Source organism: Loxodonta africana, chromosome 26 (assembly GCF_030014295.1).
Source record: "Loxodonta africana isolate mLoxAfr1 chromosome 26, mLoxAfr1.hap2, whole genome shotgun sequence".
NCBI lineage: Eukaryota > Metazoa > Chordata > Mammalia > Proboscidea > Elephantidae > Loxodonta > Loxodonta africana.
Window position 1 is genome coordinate 454160 of NC_087367.1, and position 22627 is coordinate 476786.

At 39.8% G+C, this 22627-nt stretch overlaps 1 protein-coding gene across 1 annotated transcript; it reads left to right on the top strand.

Moving 5' to 3' along the window:
• Nucleotides 1–4313: 4313 nt before the first annotated feature.
• CCT4 (chaperonin containing TCP1 subunit 4) lies at nucleotides 4314–21153 on the top strand. The gene is made up of 14 exons (XM_003417600.4): nucleotides 4314–4577; nucleotides 7616–7668; nucleotides 11481–11570; nucleotides 12520–12628; nucleotides 13422–13564; nucleotides 14748–14869; nucleotides 15323–15455; nucleotides 16641–16780; nucleotides 17736–17832; nucleotides 17914–18024; nucleotides 18123–18253; nucleotides 18854–19088; nucleotides 20302–20415; nucleotides 20637–21153. The coding sequence occupies exons 1-14, from the start codon at nucleotides 4451–4453 to the stop codon at nucleotides 20649–20651; spliced, it is 1620 nt and encodes a 539-aa protein (XP_003417648.1). The 5' UTR covers nucleotides 4314–4450; the 3' UTR covers nucleotides 20652–21153.
• Nucleotides 21154–22627: the final 1474 nt, after the last annotated feature.

Genomic DNA, 22627 nt, shown 5'->3' on the forward strand with positions numbered 1-22627 from the left:
TATATATGTGTCCTGTCTTTCCAACTGGATTGGTAGCTCTGATCCAAAGCCCCCTTTCTGTAACAAGTATTTTGTCACACCTTTTTTACTATCCTGAAACGAAATGCATAGATAATATAACCTCCTAGCCGTATAATTTCCAGAAATTAGTACTATCCAACATAAAAAAAAGAATGAAATTCCTACTTGTGCTAAAACACGAATGAACCTTAAAAACATTATGCTAAATGAAATAAGACAAACAGAAAAGGCCAGATATTGTATAATCTCATGTAATAAAATGTCCAGAATAGGCAAATCCACAGAGACAGAAAGTAGATTCGTGGTTGCCAGGGAAAGAGGGGATCAGGAGTGACGAGCTTCTTTTTGGGGTTAAGAAAATACTCTAGAATTAGATATTGGTGATGGTTGCGCAACCTTGTAAATACACTAAAAACACTGAATTTACACTTTAAAATGATGAATCTTATGTGAACCGTATCTCAAACATTCAATACTATGACCTAATTGTAATTTAAGATAAAAAGAAATTTATAATCTAATATGTACTTCAATGGGTACTTTCAAGTACAGCTACACTGGGTGGCTAGAAGACACAGAAAAGTAGCCAGGTCCCTGCATCTGTAGGTAAGACCACCTGTGACTTCTACAAATGCAAAGTGAAAAAAGTGTGTCACAGTGGTGGCTCCAGACCAAGTAATTGCCATTGGTAACACGACGATCTGAAATGTGAGTTAAGGTTGGTAAAGTTCAGAAAAAAAAAACAGTCTTCCCTTGCTTGATGCAGTGGCAAATCTGGAAGGTTCTGTGTGTGTTAAAGCCATGCTGAAAGTTTATTGTGTTTACATGTAAAATGGACTTAGGTTTTATGCTCAGACAATAACAAACAGGTCCACTTTTTCACTTACATGAATTTCCTCTGCATGGCAGGATGGCTACTATCCTTGTCCATCCAACCTATGCCAGTCCTCCATGTCCATCACTGGGAGGCCACTTCTCCCCCTCCAATACTGAGACAACTTAAGTGCCCTTTCAAGGCAGTGCCACCCTGCTGAGAACCACTGATCTGGGCTACTTTCATGGTCTTCTGATGTTTGCCTGCAGGAGGTATTCTTTAAAATAGAAAATGTATAATATATTTCTTTCCTAAAGGAATTAATTTTCTAAGAGCAAATTCAGAGATGCTTTCATGGCTCCAAGAAAGCAAACCCAGAGGTAAACCTTATGTAGTGAGTCGGAATCGACTTGACGGCACTGGGTTTTTGTGGGTTTAGTGTTGAGTGTGTTCGTAGAAGTTGCAAGTAATGTTGACATAAAGGAAGAAGGAAAGTGTGCCAAGTAGAAAAAAGTAGCACTATTAAATACACCACTTCCAAGTTACCCACCAGAAAGGCTGTGCCAATTTGTATCACCACCAAAATTAGGAAACCCTGAAACCTTACTAACACTGACTGGTATTATTCTTTTAATCTTTTCCATCTGATAGTTGAAAAACGCTTCTTTTTTAATTAACACTCCTTGAATTTTGATAGTACTTTTTAAAATATATATTTATTGGCTGTTTGTATTTCCCCCCATTTCCTTGCCCATTTTTCTATAGGGGTTTCTGTCACTTTTTATTGATTTCTAAGAGCTCTTTGTACATTGTTAGGTGCCATTGAGTTGATTTTCAACTCAGAGTGACTGTCATATGTACCGCAATATTTTTCTCAAGTTTATATAGTTGAATCTATCTACCAGCACAGAAGAAGTCTAGATTATCCATCAAAATGATTAAGTATAGTTTATCTCTGAGTAATTGAGCTTGGTTTTTATTTTTTTCTTTCTGCTTACCTGATTTGAAAACATCTACAGCATATAAGTATTTCTGTTGTAATAAAGTCATTTAATGAAAAGATTAAATAAGTAATATGTTCTAAAGTCAATATTCTTTTAATGAAAAAGCTTAAGAGAGTGTGTTCCTCATTACTGAGAAAAACTATGAGCTTACATAAAACAAAACCAAACACACTGCTGTCAAGTCAATTCCAACTCATAGTGACCCTATAGGACAGAATAGAACGGCCCCAAAGTATTTCCAAGGAGTGGCTGGTAGATTCAAACTGTCAACCTTTTGGTTAGCAGCCAAGCTCTTACCTGCTGCACTGCCAGGGCTCCGAACCTGGATGTTACCAGCAAAATAACATCTTGCAAATTCTGCTCTGTCCTCTGGGGCTGATAAGTTTACTTCATTTCATTGACAGACTAGTCGAGCTTAATAAATTGTTAAGGATCATCTAGTTGAGCCTTCCCATTTTATGGATGAGGAAATGAGACCCAGAAAACTTAAGTGCCTTGCCTGGGATCACAGTTAATAAATAGCAGAGTTAGAAATCAAATCCAGGATTTTAGGCTCACAAATTAATACTATATCCAGCATCAGACACTTGTTTCCATCATACTACACCAATTATCTAAAATAACTGGAGTATTTACATGCAACGTGGAAGAATCTAAGGAGCCCTGTGGCACAGTAGCTAAGCAGCTTGACTGCTAATGGAAAGGTCCATGGTTCAACCCTACCAGCCACTCCAAGGGAGAAAAGCGTGCAGTCTGCTTCCATAAAGATTACAGCCTTGGAAGCTTTATGAGCGTTCTACTCTGTCCTATAGGGTCACTATGAGTTAGAATGGACTCCATGACAATGGTTGTTTTCCTTTCTTTTAAGAAGTAATGTGGTCCCTTGAAGAGAAGACTGCCCCAGAGGCTTATGGATCACAGAGCACCTGTTGTTGTTAGGTCCAGTTGAGTTGGTTCCAACTCATAGTGACCCTACATACAACAGAACAACACACTGCCCAGTCCTACGCCATCCTCACAACCGTGTTCTGCTTGAGCCCATTGTTGCAGCCCCTATGTCAATCCATTTCTCTGAGGGTCTTCCCTTTTTTCAGTGACCCTGTGCTTTACCAAGCATGATGTCCTTCTCCAGGGATTGATCCCTCCTGATAACATGTCCAAAGTATGTGAGGAAGTCCCACCATCCTCCTTTCTAAGGAGCATTCTGGCTGTACTTCTTGCAAGACACATTGGTTCGTTCTTTTGGCAGCTTGTGGTATATTCAATATTCTTTGACTACACCATAATTCAAAGGCGCCAATTCTTCTAGAGCACCTGAGAACCTCTATTCTCCAGTGCTTCTATCCGGAATGCAGTGTAAAAGCGGCTCATGATCACAGGATTAAGACTTTGAACAACCCTACCACAGGCATCAAGGTACTTTATGGCACTCAACAATGATTTGTAAACGAATATTGAATGAACCTCCCCTGCATAAACTTCGTTATTCTCTAGGCAGGAGGCAATAGAGTAGGACGGCAGCCCAGCAGTCTAGCCCATGGCCTCTGAAGTCACAATTCTGGATTAAAATACTGCTTCCAGCTACTTACTGGTTTACCTTGAGTTTCAATTCCCTTTCTGTGCTTCACTTTCATCTGCTAAAAATAAAACCAAAAAACCAAACCCAGGGCCGTGGAGTGGATTCCGACTCATAGCGACCCTATAGGACGGAGTAGAGCTGGCCCACAGAGTTTCCAAGGAGCGCCTGCCGGATTCCAAGTGCCTACCCTTTGGTTAGCAGCCATAGTACTTAACCACTAGGCCACCGAGGTTTCCCTGCTAAAGATAAAGGCATCTATTTCATAAGATTGTGAGGATTAAATGAGATAAAACATGTAAAGGGCTTAGAACTGGGCTTAGTACATAATTGTACTAAATAACCGTTCGTTATTATAATTCTTAGGATCCCTAAGAGCCAGGGACCATATTACGTAGAAGAAACGAGTGTAAAACGAGATGGCTCTATAACTAGGCAGTAGATTTCGCAGCCAGTCAATAGCTCCGTGACTTTTTCTCCCCTATTTAACCAGAATGTGCTTAAACCTCTAACTGCCACTCAGTATCGAATAAGAGGCAGCCAAGCAGAACCGTGAAAGCGGAGCATCCGGCCAGCCTAACTTCCTCTTCCGGCTCCCTTTGAAAACAGAGCTCAGGTTTCCGCGCGCACGGGACCTCAACCTCGCCGCCAGGCGGCGCCCGAGTTAACCGAGGGGACCTCAAGGCCGAGGAGGCGGGGGGGGAGATGTGGGTGTCCCCAACGCTCGCCTTTAAAATCCGGGGCTATCACTTCTGCCTCGCGCTAGGCTGCACCCACCCACACCCCTCGTCCCCAGCGCCCAGGACTAACACCCCCTAAGCCCGGAGCTCCCAGCGTGCAACAGCTCGCCCGGCGCGCGGCAGGCAGCCTCTGACGTCACGCCGGCGCCGCGCAGCCAGGCAGGCCCCCTCGCCCGCCGGCGCCGCTTTCTGGAAGGTTCGTGGTTGCGACGGGTACGTTCCGTTACTCCGGGAACAGCCCGGATCCGCGTCCATCCGTCCTTCCCGACCCTGCACAGAGCCAGCCAAGGTTGCCATGCCGGAGAACGTAGTCCCCCGGAGCGGGGCGCCCGCCGGGAATTCCGGCGGCCGCGGAAAAGGCGCTTATCAGGACCGCGACAAGCCGGCCCAGATCCGCTTCAGCAACATCTCCGCAGCCAAAGGTATCGCCCCCGGGACCTGAGCCTCTGCTCCGCGGAGTCCAGCTCTGCGCTCTCACCGCGGCTCCTCGAGCGGGCATGGGCCGTGTTCTGTTCCTGCAAGCGATCTCCTTGTTCTCCCAGTAGAAGTCTCGAGGAGGGCTGTGTTTCCCCCTAATGATTCCCGATCGCGAGTATGGAGGGCTTTTGGACTTGCCGCATTCTGGGTTTTCTAGTGTATCGTTTTTTATCCTGTGCTTCATTTATCATATTAGGGCAGAAAAGCAGTTCGGTCTAAAACGTCGAGGCCTGTGCACACCGGTCCCTTGGGGTCTGACAATTAAGAGCTGATTTTTATCTGCTTGTTGGATCCGCTGGGAGAATGTTGTTTGCACAACGTTGTTTAGCTCTTGTTCTTGATAATACCGTTTAAATAAGCTTCCCAGGGCATAAGTGTTGAGAATTAGGGTAAATTCTGCCGCATCTTAATTGGGCGGGGCCCACTGTACTGGGGTGGGGGAACTTGTCGGTCGTCTTAAGACCTGCGTTTCAGTGTTCGCTTCCATTGCTTCGTAGGTTTCTGGCCTTTAACCGTCCAATCTCCGAATCAAGGTCTTCTTATCTGTAAAATTGAGGAAAATACTTGCTTTTTAGAGTGGTGAGGATTAAGAGAAGTGGAGCATGAGATGAGGGAGTCAAGAAGGAAAAGTGAGAACAAAGGGTTAGAGATCTTGTCCAGGGTGTGTTTTGAGACAGTATTTCATTTAGGTTGGAGAATGAGGTGCATGAAGGAGTGAGAGGTGAGATTAGAAAGGTAGGTTAGGGCCGGATCTTGAACGCCCTGGTGTCCTGGAAATCGCTTGGTTAGTTTCCCAAGTTTTAGATTGTTCTTTGGTATAATGAGGTAATAGTCAATTTGTAGGGTTGTTTTGAGGATTGAATGAGTAAAAGTATATAAAGAACCATGGGATGGGGTAAGCGGTTAATACTTTGAATGCTGGACCTCTAACTGAAAGGTTGGCGATTCATACCCATCCAGAGGCTCCTTGGAAGTTAGACGAGGCCATCTGCTTTCCAAAGGTCCCACCCACTCCTGTTGAGTTGATTCCGACTTATAGTGACCCTATAGGACAGAGCAGAACTGCCTTACTCTAAGGTTGTAATCTTCACAGAAGCAGGCTGCCACATCTTATTCTTGCAGAGCGGCTGGTGGTGTCAACCTGCTGACTTTTTGGTTAGCATCTGGGCGCTTTAACCACCTAGCCACCAGGGCTCCTTGGAAACCTTATGGAGCCACTCTACTCTGCACACATGGGGTTGGGTCGGAATTGACTCAAGGACAACTAGTTAAAACAACATATAAAGTACAGCTTTGAAAGGTCATCAACCCAGGTGACAAAGGAGGAAGGATGGTGTAAATAAGTTCTGATTTGGGCATGATGTGTTGGAGATGTCAGATTGGCCAGGTGGACAAACTGAGACATTGGAAAGTTCAGGTGAGAATATACCTAGAAGTGAAGATTTGGTAGATGTTTGTCTAACGGGCATAGGTGAACATAAGGTTAGACTTCCTGGATTAGAAAGATGCTGTTAAAAGAAATTCTGGGGACCATTTGTAGGGCCAAGAGAACTATAGAGTATCATGGTAGATTTTTAACAAGGGAGATATAAAATGGGAGATTTGCTTCAGTAGTCTTTGAAACAGCAGTGTACAGAAAATTCAAACGAGCATAGGAAGGAAAGGCCAACGGTAGTTATCAAAGGACCTGACCTTATATCTTAATTGAGGAGAGGTCAGGATGCAAAGAGGCACCAGTTTTTCCAAGTCAGACAAAACGGTTACAAACTGGAAAAGCTGCTGCAGGGACATCTTTAGTTTAATTCAGAGAGCTAGTTTTTTATTTCAGTGTTATTTTAAAATAGGGATGATAGTATCATTTGTCAGTGATGTGAAACAAACACAAGAGGACAGTGTGTGTCCTGGAGTCTTCACCTCACCAGAGATAAGGACATTTTTAAAGTGAGTTGGTCAGCTTGTAGAATCATGGTCATGTGGATCTACAAAACTCATCTAAAAGTGTAATGTTGACTGGAAAATTAGGAATAGCAGCCCAAAGTTATGAAATAATTGTAGAATATATCTATGATATTATACTGAATATTTTTCTGGAAGATATTATGTATTATTCACATGGTATGGGGAAAGCATTATGGTAGTTGTGAGATATATAAACATCTCTGCCACGTGTATGTGGACTGAAATGGTATATGAGAAAAGAGAAATTTAATCATTTGTCCTGGACTTAGAAAAGGTTCATCAATTGCAGTTTCTCTTGGGAAATAACCGTAAGTATATGATAAAATGAAAGTATTCTCATGGGCAAGTAATAGGTATTTGACGATGTATTGACAGTGACTAAAAGCTATGATTTGGGGGTTTTGGTTTTGGGGTTTATTGTTTTTGTCAAAGGGTGTCTTGCTCTATAGCATCCTTAGGGGTTTTACCACTACTCTTTCCTCTCTTGGAAGTGCTAATGTTAAATTTTACTGTTGGTCTTCTGTATACGAGGTGCTAGGACCACATTAATGAATAGAACAAAAGACTTTGCCTTGTGACATTCTAGTTGGAGACAGTGTAAACAAATAAGTGAATTATATAACATGTCAGTCTAGCCTGCCCTGTTGCTGCTTGTTCAGTTTTCAGGAATGGAGAAAATAATGCAGTCCTCAATAATCAGAGCTGGTAACTGGATGCACCGTTTTAATACTTTAGGGAGATTAGGTAAACCCTCAATTTGTTATGCCATAGGCAGAGCATAAGTACTGTGTATAGTGGTTTTAAAAACAAAAAGGTAAAGTGTTATACATTTAAAAGGAGTAAAATAAATAAATGAAAGTGATACTTTAGAGTTAAGAAATAAAAAAAATAAAATTGTTCTGTTTCTAGTAGATATTAGTGGAGATAGTGAACTGTTGTACTTCATATCCTAGTAAGGACAAAATTATCGAGAGGAGAAATACTCTTTAAAGAGTACTGATTTTTTTTTTCCTTCTGTTTACAGCTGTTGCTGATGCTATTAGAACAAGTCTTGGACCAAAAGGAATGGATAAAATGGTAAAAAGCTGAATTACTTGGTATTTACTGAACGCTACTAAGTGCATTACAAGATCTTGATGGAAGGATAAGATGTGCTGTTTAAAAGTCAAAATGGTTAGGTACTTAAGTGTTTAGAAGAGTGCGAGAGAACTTTGTGGAGGGCAGGTCTTAACTATAATTCATATTTTGTTTGTTTAATACTTCGTAGGACAATTAGAGTGCATATAGAAAAACAGGTGTCTGTTGTGTAGGTAGGTCCACAGTATAGTAAGGCTAGGTTGTCGGGGCTGGAGTTCTGCATTCCTTATTATTGCAACTCTTACCTGACATAGACCTGTGGGATTTCAGCTCTACTTTTAGCTTGGTTGACTGACACCGTAAAACAGATGCATTCCAGTAACTTTTGAGTAATATACCATCAAATTCAGTGCTAGTTAATACCTAAAACTAAAGAAAGCAGTATGGAGTATTCTTGGAAGATACACAAATCACTCTTCTCTCTGGATACAGGCATACCTTGTTTTTTACTGCCCTTTGCAGATAACTGCGTTTTTGTTTGTTTGATTTTTACAAATTGAAGGTTTGTGGCAACTCTGTGTCAAGCAAGTCTATTGGCTTCATTTTTCCAACAGCATGTGCTCACTTTGTGTTTGTCACATTTTGGTAATTCTCAAAATATTTCAAACTTTTTCATTAGTATTATATCTGTTATGGTGAACGGTGATCTTCGATGTTACTATTGTAATTATTTTGGGGTACCACAAACCGCATCCATATAAGACAGCGAACTTAATAAATGTGTGTGTTCTGACTGCTCCACCCACCTGCTGTCTCCCTCCTCAGGCCTCCCTATTCTCTGAGACAAAACAATACTGAAGTTAGGCCAATTAATAACCCTACGGTGGTCTCTAAGAAAGAGATGTACTTCTCTTCCTTTAAATTAAAAGCTAGAAATGATTAAGTTTGGTAAGGAAGACATGTCAAAAGCTGAGACAGGCTGAAAGCTAGGGCTCTTGTGCCAAGCAGCTAGCCAAGTTGTGAATGCAAAGCAAAAGTTCTTGAAGGAAATTAAAGGTGCTAATCCAGTGAACACATGAATGATAAGAAAGTAAAACAGCCTTTTTGCTGATGTGGAGAAAGCTTTAGTGGTCTGGATAGAACATCAAACCAGCCACGACATTCCCTTAAGCCAAAGCCTAATCCAGAGCAAGGCCCTAACTCTCTTCAGTTCTGTGAAGGCTGAGAGAGATGAGGAAGCTGCAGAAGTTTGAAAATAACAAAGGTTGGTTCGTGAGGTTTAAGAAGGAAGCTGTCCCCATGACAAAGAAATGCCAGGTGAAGCAGCAGGTTGTCCAGACAGTCTGGCAAAGGTGGCTACACTAAACAACAGATTTTCAGTGGAGCGGAGACAGCTTTTTGTTGGAATAAGATGCCATCTAGGACTTTCATAGCTGGAGAGAAGTCAGTGCCTGGCTTCAAAGGTCAGGCAGACTCTCTTGTAAGGAGTTAATGTAGCTGGTGACTCTTAATGTTGAAGCCAGTGCTAATTTACCATTTTGAAAATCCTAGAGCTCTTAAGAATTATGCTAAATCTGCTCTGCCTGTGCTCTATAAATGGAACAACAAAGCCTGGATAATACACACCTATTTACAACATGGCTTACTGAATACTTTAAGCCCACTACTGCTCAGAAAAAAAGATTCCTTTCAGAATATTACTGTTCATTGACGATGTGTGTGGTCATCCAAGATCTGATGGAGATGTAGAAGGAAATCAATGTCTTCATACCTGCTAATACAACATCTATTCTGCAGCCCATGGATCAAGGACTAATTTCAACTTTCAAGTCTCGTTATTTAAGGAATACGTTTTATAAGGCTATAGCTGCCATGGGTAGTGATTCCTCTCATGAATCTGGGCAAAGTAAATTGAGAACCTTCTGGAAAGCATTCACCATTCTAGATGCCGTTAAGAACATTCAGATTTGTGGGAGGTGGTCAAAATATCAACATTAACAGGAGTTGGGAAAAAGCTGATTCCAGCCCTCATGGATGACTTTGAGGGGTTCAAGACATCAATGGTGGAAGTAACTGCAGATGTGGTGGAAATAGCAAGAGAACTAGAATTAGAAGTGGAACCTGAATTTGTGACTGAATGGCTGCAATCTCATGATAAAACTTAGCGGATGAGAAGTTGCTTCTTATAGATGAGCAAAGAAAGTGGTGTCTTGAGGTGGAATCTACTGGTGAAGATGCTGTGAACATTGTTGAAATAACAGAGAATTTAGGACATTACATAAACTTACTTATTTAAGCAGTGGCAGGGTTTGAGATGATTGACCCCAATTTTGAAAGAAGTTCTGCTGTGGGTTAAATGCTATCAAACATTGCGTGCAACAGAGAAATCTTAAGTGAAGAGTCAATTGATGTCAGCAAACCTCGTCGTTGTCTTATTTTATGAAACTGCCACAGCCACCCCAACGTTCAGCAGCCACCGTCCTGATTAGTCAGCAGTTATCAATGTGGAGGCAAGACCCTCCATGAGCAAAAGGATTACAGCTCACTGAAGCCTCAGGTGATCGTTACCATTTTTTAGCAGTGAAGTATTTTTTAATTAAAGTATGTGCATATTTTAGATGTAGTACTATCGCACACTTTTAGACAGCTGAAAAACAACCAAACCCATTGCCATTGAGTCCATTCTAACTCAGCGACCCTACAGGACAGAGTAGAACTGCCCCATAAGGTTTCCAGGGAGTGGCTGATGGATTCGAACTGCTGCCCTTTTGGTTAGAAGCAGAGCTTTTTTTTTTTTTTTTTTAGCTTTTAACTGCTGTGTCATCAGGGTTCCTCATAGACTACCCGAACCAAACCAAATTCGTTACCATGGAGTCAGTTCCTACTCATAGCGACCCTGTAGGACAGTAGAGCTGCCCCATACAGTTTCCAAGGAGTGCATGGTAGTTTTGAACTGGTTAGCAGCCATAGCACTTAACCACTGCATTTTCTCATCAACTACAGTATAGCGTGAACATGACTTTTATATGCACTGGGAAACCAAAAAATTTGTATGACTTACTGCGATATTTGCTTTATTGTAGTGGCCTGGAACTGAACCTGCAGTACTCCAAAGTGTGTCTGTATTCTAAAATCTATTTTTGCCAGTCATGCTGTTGCCCTGTGTTGAGTATATTATAAGATAGGTTACTGTGTTGACTGTAAGAATTGTGTTCACCACGTTACATTGTGCTGTGCTTCCGGAGATCCGTGGGAAAAATTGGGTTTCTGATTATGATGAAACCAGGAAGAATAGCGATTCTTTATAGTATACCTTCATTGGTTGCCACAACAGATTTCTTTGCTCTTAAGTACCATGTAATGGAGCCATTTGTAAAATTGGGCTGTTAAATGACAGAGGCTGGAGAAACCCTGAGACTATGGCCCCCGGAGGACACCCTTTCAGCTCAATAATGAAGTCACTCCTGAGGTTCACTCTTCAGCCAGATTGGACAGGCCCATAAAACAAAATGAGACTAAAGGGGTGCACCAGCCCAGGGGCAAGGACTAGGAGGCAGGAGAGAACAGGAAAGCTGGTAATGGGGAAGCCAAGGTTGAGAAGGGAGAATGTTGACATGTGGGGTTGTTAACCAGTGTCATAGAACAATGTGTGTACTGTTTACTGAGAAATTAGTTTGTTCTGTAAACCTTCATCTAAAGTACAATTAAAAATTAAAAAAAAATACTAAAACTTAGTAGCGCTTTTTGGATGCCACATTAATGCTGAGTTAAAAACCCCCAAATTTTGAAATATAACTTTAAAAAATTTCCAGATTCAAGATGGAAAAGGTGATGTGACTATTACAAACGATGGAGCCACCATTCTGAAACAAATGCAGGTGTTACATCCAGCAGCCAGAATGGTAAGTGTAATTTTAGATGAGGTTTTAGAAAAAGTATATTGTTTATTATTTGGTAAGCTGTTAGATTTATCTGATCACATGATATTATTCAAGCATGATGAAATTTTTTTCTCTTTATGCTAAGCAGGAGTATTTTTAGGATGCATTGTGTGCCGAGCAGTGCGCTCTCAGTATGAGGTGATAATAAAACGTGAACCGCCTCGTCCTCATCCCCGGGAACGTGCTGTATGGTTAGGGGAAGAGGAGCTATAAATGTGAAATGCTGCTTCTGTAGTACAGATGGTTATTTTGGTGGGCTGTTAGAAGTAATCCAAACAATTTGAATCTTGTGCAAAATAAATTGTCTAAACTTAGACTGATGTTTATTAGGAAAAAACAATTACTGATTTAGCTGAGGGTGATGATGATTCTGGTGTCAAGCAGGAAGTAACCAAAAACAAATATCAGCAAGAACAAATGCTATAGAAAGAAATTCCTATTTTTAAAAAGCCTATTTTATTTTATAAAGATTACTTTCAAAATAGATCCCATGATGTTCACAGAAGGTAGTTCAGGTAAACTTAGAAAGGGCTCCTGTGGGATGCCCCGTTTTATGCGCTTCCAGATCTTCAAGGTGCACCTGTAGTACAGCATTTGCTTTCTACGAGGAACTTTGAGTAGCTGAAAGAGAATGTACATGCCATAGTCTGAGCCAGGTACCGTGATATAGTCCCTTAGAGAGAGAAGATATAAGTAGAATTGTGTGTGCCACAAATACACTAGTCATCGTTTTAAACGAAACCCAAGGTGGACAACAAAGCGAAAGTCGAGAATTCTTAAATTTAAGGTGTTGGTAATAATCAAGTCGAGTTTGTGACACTGATGTGAGGCTGTTGATGTGATGAGAGAATTAGATTCTGTTGAAAACCCACGTTTCTCATTCGTAACTTGGCATGTTCTGCTCACTTAGCTGGTGGAGCTGTCTAAGGCTCAAGATATAGAAGCAGGAGATGGCACCACATCTGTGGTCATCATCGCTGGCTCACTCTTGGATTCCTGTACTAAGCTGCTTCAGAAAGGTGAGCAGGACGTGGGGCGTGCTTTATTACTGAATAAGGGCAAAAAAGCTTTTTAAAAAACTTTAGGAATAGTGAAATCATTCTTTAGTAATAGATTTAAGGTTAATTTACAATAAATAATCCTTAGCAGAAATTTTTAATTTTTGTTGTATGTATAATATGACTTAAAAGAGTTTTTCTTTGCCCTTCCGATTTGTCAGGCTTCTTTTGAATGAAACTTGGTAGACTTTTCCTTGAACATTTTGCTTTTCAGAAACCAGTGGTGGCTCTAAGGGAGAAAGGCAATTTGAGAGAGAATAGGGTTCTCGTTTTGGTATATACCGCTTACTCTCAGTAGTGGCTCCAGCACTACCTGCTTTCTACTTATGTAGATTTATGGCATTTGAAAAGCGTAAGGTCCCATGAGTGTGTCATTGATCTGTTTCAAATGGAAATAAATTGGGCCTGTGTTAGCCATGGAGTCCTGGTAGCACAGTGGTTAAGAGCTACAGCTGCTAACCAGAAGGTCGGCAGTTCCAATCCACCAGCCACTCCTTGGAAACCCTATGGGGCAGTTGTACTACATCTTAAAGGGTCGCTATGAGTCGGAATTGACAACAACGGGTTTTTTTTTTTTTTTTTAACTATTAGCCATAATTAGCAGTTAATGTTATTCAAACCATTACACTTAAAGCTGAATCATAAATGAATTTGCAGTTAAGAATAGTTACATATTTGTGACTCTTGAAATTTCATGAATAGAAAACATGTAGTTTATCTGTTACAATTGAATAACTAGACTTTGACCTGATAGGGATCCATCCAACCATCATTTCGGAGTCATTCCAGAAGGCTTTGGAAAAGGGTATTGAGATCTTGACTGACATGTCTCGACCTGTGGAACTCAGTGACAGAGAAACGTTGTTAAACAGTGCAACCACTTCCTTAAATTCAAAGGTGAGACAAGCACCAAGGAATCCTTGTCCAGGGGCAGTTGAAGGTGTATTAAGAGCTGTGGCCTTATGACATGATTCTTGATGTGAAATGATGTGTAAATGTGAATTCACAGAAGTGACTAGATAACTCAGGTATATTGTATAACTGAATTGGTTTAATAATTTTAATAATAAGGCTAGCTAACAACGAAAGAGGTTGTGTTAATAAAGCTGGGTCTTGCCTGTACTTTAAATTGCCTGTTAGAAACCTGTCCATCTCTCAAATCGTAAAGACTGCCATAGAATCTCTGGCAGTATAGCTCGTTTTATTGAATACTTCATGTGCCAAGCATTGTGTTAAGTTGTTTACATTTATTATGTCTTTTAAGGCTCTCAGATTAGTAGTTGCATCCATTTTACAGATGGGAAGACAAGTCTAGAGAAGTTAAATAACTTATCCAAGGCCTACTAACAAGAGCTGGAGCTGGGATTTGAACTGAGGATAGGACTGTCCATCTCTCAACCAGTATCTATGCTGCTTTTCTTAGTTACCAAACTTAAGGCAATGATATACTTTTGTGTCACCTTCTGTTTTCGGTCATGTACAACATCACCCTGATTCTTCCCTTTTTATCAGCATTAAATCCATACCTTAATTTTCTTTGAATGTTAAGTAGAGCAAGATAATATTAGCGGCAGAATTACTATAGACAGTATAGTATAGTGCTTTTACAAGCACTGGTTGTAGAGTCTAGACTGCTTGGGTTCACTGTTGGCTCCGCCACTTAACTTTGAATTTCTTCACCTGAAGATTGAGTGATTTATATATGTGAAGTGCTAAGACTACTGCCCAGCATGTAAGTGCTCAGTGAATGTTAGCTGTCAACTGTTTACCAGCTCCTCCACACTAAGAATGCGTGTGTAACATTGCTGTCTGCTCATACATTTTAGGTAGAAACCTCTGCATGAAGTTAATTAGATGTTTTATTCATTTTCCTATAAAACTATACGTAATCCAAACAGTCCCAACTATGTTGTTAATAAAAGAAAAACAAGCATACATATTTTTTTGCACCTTTGGGGACTCACAGCCTAAGTGAAAAGGGCAGACCGTATGGAATGTTTTCTCGTGTTCCCCACCCCCAAATGATGAAGATTTTTGAGTATCTGTAACGCTGACTTTATTTTTTTATTAATATTTCTAGGTTGTCTCTCAGTATTCAAGCCTGCTTTCTCCAATGGCTGTAAATGCAGTGATGAGAGTGATTGACCCAGCCACAGCTAACAGTGTAGATCTTAGAGATATTAAAATAGTTAAGAAACTTGGGTAAGGATCTTTGATGATAACTTTTGTTAATAGAAATTAATTTTCAAAGTAAATATAAGTGATTACTAAAAATGGCTAAATGAAAAATACACTGAATGAAAATCACAAAGGTGTCTTCTTTTTGGTTTTGTTTTATGAGAGACTGCACTCACGTGGGATTATCATAATTTGCATTTATGGCCTTATGATGGTAGGGCAGTGGTATGTTGACAAGGTCTGGGAACGGGGCACTAATCACGTGAGTGAGACTGAAGCACGTTGTATTGGACTGGTGCTTTTTGATCTGTTTGCAGTCTTTCATACCCAGAGATCTCCAGTTTGACTTAACTACCCCCCCATGTTTTGTTTTGTTTTTCAGTGCAACAGTTGATGGTTGTGAGTTAGTGGAAGGACTGGTTGTCACCCAGAGATTTCCACTATCAATTAACTACCCCCTCATTCCTTTTTTTTTAGCGGAACAATTGATGATTGTGAGTTGGTGGAAGGGCTGGTTCTCACCCAGAAGGTGGCAAATTCTAGCATAACCAGAGTTGAAAAGGCTAAGATTGGGCTTATCCAGTTTTGCTTATCTGCTCCAAAAACAGATGTAAGTAGAATCCAACTGAAATTGGTTCTCTGTGTATACGTTAAGCTTTCTAATAACTCAGGTTTTTGTTTATTATTACAAAAACTGAGAATGCTGATAGTAATGATAAAAAACATAGATCTCAGAAGAATTAAACTGAGATAAAGATAGAAATTGCTGGGTTCCAAAGTGACAGATCAGTAGCCTTAAGTAGACATTCATTGAAATTGAGCTTCACTGACTTTCTTTAAAAATGAAGACAAAGAACAACTCGGGGTCTGTATAAAATAATAAAACAGATGATGTCTAAAGGCTTAGTCGTTGGCATTCTCAGATTATTTTGGGCTTTCTGAGAACAGAAACCTTCACCCCTTCCTCCAGTAACATGCAGATCTTTTGTTCTAAATTTGCATAAATAGAACTTTAAAACAACTTAATATACACACTTGGAAGAATTTAAGGTATGTTTATATTTGTTAGTCATAAGTATATTTCTCTAAAAGGAGTAGACTGTCTTATCTCACTTAGATTTACTCTCTTTTCACATTGTGCTAGCATACAGGTTTCCTGTTTAGTATCTTGTTTCCCAAAAGTGGGTTTTATTAACCCATGTAGAAAATACTGTTTGATAGGTCTTGTCCTTGACACTTTTCCGCATTTCAGCTTTAATAAACAAGGCAGAGTAAAAAGGATGCAGCTTAAATTTCAGTAATACATATATTTGTGTGAAGAAGATTGACATATTCAGGATGTAGAATAACTTTATTTTTTTTTATTATAAAAAATGTACTTAGAAAAAATGTGACAGCAGTCCATGAGGTTTAAAGTAAAAGAATTCCAGTGTTATATTTAGTGTATATATAGTTTTCCAGACTTTTCTTTATGCATGTCTATATAATTTCTTGTTTGGTATGGTTTTGGTTGAATTTACACATAGTGTTTTCATTTAGGGAGCCCTGGTGGCACCGTGGTTAAAGCACTCAGCTGTTGAAATCCACCAACTGCTCTACAGGAAAAAGACGTGGCAGTCTGCTTCCATAAAGATTACATCCTTGGAAACCCTGTGGAACAGTTCTACTCTGTTCAGTAGGGTTGCTGTGTGTTTAAATTGCCTCAACCGCGATGGGTTTTTTTGGTTTGTTTTTGTTTAAAAAGTCTTTTATACTTAAAAACTCCTATGATGCAATTTCAAATTTTTTTAAACAGATGGATAATCAAATAGTAGTTTCTGACTATGCCCAGATGGACCGAGTGCTGCGAGAAGAGAGAGCCTACATTCTAAATTTAGTGAAGCAAATAAAAAAAACGGGATGTAATGTTCTCCTTATACAGAAGTCTATTCTAAGGTGTGAAACTTAAGATATTTTGTTCATCCTTTAATGATAATTGATTTTGGGATCCTTCTAGCGATTTTTTTTTTCTAAAGAAGTATTTGAGATAGATAATCCATGAAAAGTCTAGAAATGAATCTGTACTGGGACATTGTTTTATTCTGATAAACCCTCTAAAGTTGGTTCCGTTTCCCTATTGTACTAATTTAAATGTGGAATATATATTTTTCTAGACCCAGGTCCTAACTATCAAATAAAGGGAATGCCTTGTTTTTTTTTAAAAAATCTAGGTAAGATTGATCTAAAATTGATTAGCTAGCTAAAAGGCATTTTTCTTCGAATTTGGAACCTCATTTTGAGGGAATTGGAAGAATTCTCCAAAGTTTGAACTGCTCTCACTTCTTTTTTTTCAGTGTATTTTTTGCTCCATTCGTACGTTGTGCCAGAAAACTACTGTGGGTGCTTGTTTTACATAGTCTTTGAGGAAGAGTTAGAGAAGACTTTTTTCTAGTCCTCAAGTGATACAATAATGAATAACTCTGAGTGACTTGTTCGCAGAGCTCAGTTTTCCCGTCTGTAAAGCGGATACATCTGTTTCATAGGACTGTTAGGATCACTCCAGGTCCTCTGTAGGGAAGGACCCATTTGTGGAGTCTGAACTTAATCCGCCTTCGTTGTAAAGGCATGAAGTATCAGTACAGTTTTAGTGAGGTCATTGAGTGGTTTCTAAATGGTGGTAATTATCTCCTTAATGTTCTGCAAAGAGGGCCTTGGAGGAGTACCTTTTTAATATCCATTGGAAATCTTATTTGTTAAGTTTGAGCTTGAAAATTTCGCAAACTAGTATTTAAAGCTTTTTTTCTTGACAAATAACGTGACTGGCCACTTAACAGTAAACAATTAAAACTTAGAAAATAGCAAAAAAAATTTTTTTTTAGCCTAGCGTTGACATAATCATTTTGTATTTTAGAGATGCCCTTAGTGATCTTGCATTACATTTCCTGAACAAAATGAAGATTATGGTGGTTAAAGATATTGAAAGAGAAGACATTGAATTCATTTGTAAGGTAATGAACTTTAGCATTTGTATGTGTGAAAATGTTCAGTAATTAAATGTCTTCATTTGTGAACTTGACCGTTTTTCCCAGACAATTGGAACTAAGCCAGTTGCTCACATTGACCAGTTCACTGCTGACATGTTGGGTTCTGCCGAGCTCGCCGAGGAGGTCAATTTAAATGGATCTGGCAAACTGCTCAAGGTAACCACACTTAAAATTAGGCATTTATTTGCCTGGGTTTTTTTTTTTTTTTTTTAACCCTTACTTTAAATACCTAACTTGGAGTTTGTTTGCTAAAGATTACAGGCTGTGCAAGCCCTGGGAAAACGGTTACAATGGTTGTCCGTGGTTCTAACAAATTGGTAATCGAAGAAGCTGAGCGCTCCATTCACGATGCCCTGTGTGTTCTTCGTTGTTTAGTAAAGAAGAGGTAATTATCTTTTGAACATTAAAACTTCTGTGTTTTTGTAATGTTTTGGTCAAAGATTCTTTAGCAGAGTCATGATGGGGGGGGCGGAGAATTGTGGAACAGAACTTCAAATTCTATGGCGTCTAGATTTCTGGAGCCATTGAAGCTGGATGACTTTATGAAATAATTGTCCTGAAGTAATTGTCGAACCTTAAACTATAAGTCATCTTTGAACGAAACAGTAGTTTAGCTTAATGATGAAAGAAAGCCTGCCATGAGCATTGTGTTTTTGTAAAGAATTACCTATTTGGGATCAGATTGACAGCAGTAACTTGAAAGGTTAGATGAGAAGATTCGAAACAGTGAGTTTGCATTAATGGTGGTAAAGCAATTGGAAAAAGATAGCAAGAATATTTGCACAATTTGAAGAATGTAGTCGTGTAACTGAACTGTACACATAGAAATTGTTGAACTGGTGCCGTGTTTGCTGTACATACTTGCACAAAATTTATTTTTAAAAAACGCCTGTATTTTTATTCTTTCTAGGTCCTAAGTGGTAAATGATTAAACATAGTTTTCTGTTGGACAAAATAAGCTAAAATATATATTTGTAAATTTCAGAGCCCTCATCGCAGGTGGTGGTGCTCCAGAAATAGAGCTGGCCCTGCGGTTAACTGAGTATTCACGCACTCTGAGTGGCATGGAATCCTACTGCGTTCGTGCTTTTGCAGATGCTATGGAAGTCATTCCTTCTACACTGGCTGAAAATGCAGGCCTGAATCCCATTTCCACAGTCACAGAGCTGAGAAACCGGCACGCTCAAGGGGAAAAGACAACAGGCATTAATGTCCGGAAGGTAGTGAGTTCGTCTTTATCGCAAAAATGGTTTACTGATAAATATGACAAGCATGTTAAAACCTTCAGAATCATGTTTTGAATGAAAAGCTTTGTAATATAAAAGTACAGTAATCTTTAAGTATAAGGCCTGTAGATTAATTAATGTATGCCATAGAGTGAGAATGAAAATGGTGGAAAGTATTATTTGTTCATTGACTTTGCCACTTACTGGCTGTGTGACTTTTAATGAGTTGCTTAAGTAATCTATGCTTCAGTTTTCTGAGTTGGAAAAAGTTACTATTTCCCTCACAGGGCTGTTGTGAGGATTAAATATGTTACTAAGTAGAAAAGTCTTAGAGTAGTGCCTGGCAGACAGTAGATGCTATGCACCTGTTAAAACCGTTGCTGCCTTTTTGGCACCAGCTAGTGCAGTTGTGTGGGTTTACACACTAGACAGTATAATACCTCTTTTTTTATCAATGATGGATTAGAGGAGACAGGTAATACATGATGGAAAAAACAAAATGTCAGTCTTAACATTTTTTGAATGCTACGGAACTCTCAAAAGAGGGTGTTGTCTGGTTAGAAAAAGCTTTATGAAGATGGCACTTTGGCTGATAGGGGATGAGGGCATTTCAGACGGGGAAGCAGTAGTTTACAGGTGAGAGGGACCAAGGGGTTACTCAGCTTGTGTAGAGCAGAGGTTTTATGTTGGTGATGTAGTGGACTTCAAGTCAAAGCTTTTCCCCCAGTAGTTGGGCGGCACTGAAGATTGTCATGCGGGAGGGAAGCCTGGAGGTAGGGGTGCCTTTTACAGCCGTCAGCCATAATCCCAGGGATAAAGGGACCTGGGATAGTGGCAGTAAGCATGCAGAGGTGGGGAATGTCAAAGATGTAAAAGAAGAGTAGACCAGACTGGGTCAGGTTCAGAATTAGGGTTCTGAAATAATTTAATCATTACAAATTGTTACTAGTAACTGCTCTGATCATCTCATCTTGCCAGGATATTTGTTTTGGAGTTAGAATTGGAAGAATCCAGCATTAATTAAATTTTTCCAAATTTTGGTTGAAATAACAACCTACAAATGTAAGGAAGAGCTTGGTAGAAGACCTTATTCTGAAGCAGTTAGACGAAGGGACAGCTAGGTTTGAAAGTCTTCGGAGGAGTGCTAGCGACAACATAGTTGTTGATTTTACTGTCACACTGAAAGTGCTGTATGTGTGCTTTACAGGGTGGAATTTCCAACATTTTGGAGGAGCTGGTGGTTCAGCCTCTGTTGGTTTCAGTCAGTGCTCTGACCCTGGCAACTGAAACTGTCCGGAGCATTCTGAAGATTGATGATGTGGTAAGTCTATATAGGCTGTAAATACCATGCATCCCTCTGAGTTCAAAGAGGCAAATGCTTTTTGGGGAGTTTATTATTAGTAGTACTGTTAGTTTGCTAATCATAAAGGCGATAACAGATCATATTTACACAGTTTGTTTGTTAACGTGTAAAATGGAGGAAATGCGGATGATTGCCTTAAACTTCTTCATAGGTTTTGAAACACGTTTTTCTCTTACCAGGTGAACACTCGATAATCTGACTGACGGGCACCATTGGTGTGGCTGGAGCAGAAGGTCATTGCCTCAGTACCCTTGTTGTTTGAAAGATGGTTTCTCCTGTGAATTCCTGCTCGGGCTTCCAGTTGGCGTTGGTTAAAATTGTATCGACACAGTTTAATGATGATATTAAATATTTCAAAAAACAGATTAATTTATTGCCACGCCCCAGTATTCTGTTATTTCTGATACTCTTGAAAAATCTAAGAGCCCAAAAGATATAAAACATGAGTTCACTTTTACATGTTGACTTTCTAAGGGATTAATCCTGAGGGCTTTCCGCGCTTTGTACTCCGTATAGGCATTTATCTATTCCATTGATGTTTTTTTAAACAGAAGTATTCAGAAGAAAAAAATGACCCATTATGCTCATCAGTCTGATAAATCCTCGTTGACATAAAAACACCAAAATAATGTACTTGCTGTTTGAAAAGCTCACTGTACAGAAAGGTACAAAGTAAAAAATAAAAAATGAAAGTCTTTCCAGGCTATTGTCCTAGTCCTTTTCCCCAAGAATTTAATTGGAATTCCTTCTCCAAATAAAAGTGTATGTAGATACTAACAAATTTTATTTATACGCAAGGCATTATTAACTCATAAGTCTTACTCAAAGGTGATAAGTGTTTTGGTCCAAGCACTGTCATGTTACCATGAACAGCATAAAGTCTAACTAGTCTCTACCCTCACTTTGTTGTTGTTAGCTACAGGCACGTGGGCCCTAATTCATGGCGGCCCATGCACAGCAGGGATTGAACCATTGTGATCCGTAGGGTTTACATTGGCTGGTTTTTCGGAAGTAGGTTGCCAGGCCTTTCTTCTTTGTCTTAGCCTGGAAGTTTTGCTGAAACTTGTTGAACATCTCAGCCAACATACAAGCCTCCACTGACAGATGGGCTTCACCTGTTGTGCATTAGCTGGAAATTGAACCTGGGTCTCCCACACAGAAGGCGAGAACTCTGCCACCACCGTCCACTGCCTTTAGCCACTTCCTCATCCGTTTGCACGCTGTAGTTAGTGATCTGTTTACAACTTTTGTCAGGCATTCCCCTTCATAAAAGCTTTCTTGGCATCTGATAAAGGCCAGAACTTTATAGTGAACCATAAGTTTGGCCTCAGTAATCTGTTCTCTCTCCTACGCTCTCTTGGGAATTCACAAGGAGTGTGATCAGAGTAGTTGGGTCCTCTTTTAGCATTTTTGGAAAAAAATTCTGCCAACCAGTTGTCTGAAGTTCCTTTTGTGTTTATGACACATTTCAAGGTACTTTGAGTTCGGTAAATGATAAATATAATGCCTTTAGATATGGGTTTATGGAGTAATTCAATCCCTATTTTAATGGATTAAGAGCTTACTATAAATTGCTCTTTTTCTAGCTGCTGTAAAGTGGCTGAATCAAGTATATCTTAAAAACGTTGAAGACAAAATAAGTTATATTGGAACTTTATCAGTTATTTGGTAGTTTTGTGTGTGTTAACGCTACAGTGAGCTCATAACAAATTTTTTGTAGGAAACTCTGACAAGACAAAAATGATTCTTAATCGTTCGCTCTTAAATTTGCTTTGATAAGGTGTGCCTGACCCAACCCATGGAATTTTTGATCACCTCGTATTCATGTGAAAGGCTGAGCAATGAATAAGGAAGACCAAAGAAGGATTGATGCCTTTGAATTGATTGGTGAAAAATACTGAATATACTGTGGACTACCAAAAGAAGGAACAAACCTGTTTTGGAGGAAGTACACCCAGAGTGCTCCTTGGAAGCAAAGATTGCGAGACTTGTCTCACATACTTTGGACGTGTTACTAGGAGGGGCCAGTCCCTGGAGGACATCATGATCGGTAAGCTAGAGAGTCTGCAAAAAAGAGGAAAACCCTTGACGAGATAGTTTGACACAGTGGCTGCAACAGTGGGCTCAAATATAGCAACCATCGTGAGGATGGTACACAACCAGGGCAACG

Coding starts and splice junctions, on each gene's coding strand:
- CCT4 (XM_003417600.4), top strand. CDS start 4,451: ATGCCGGAGAACGTAGTCCCCCGGAGCGGGGCGCCCGCCGGGAATTCC. Junction 7,669..11,480: donor CAAAAGGAATGGATAAAATG/GTAAAAAGCTGA, acceptor AAAAATTTCCAG/ATTCAAGATGGAAAAGGTGA. Junction 19,089..20,301: donor CAGGCATTAATGTCCGGAAG/GTAGTGAGTTCG, acceptor TGTGCTTTACAG/GGTGGAATTTCCAACATTTT.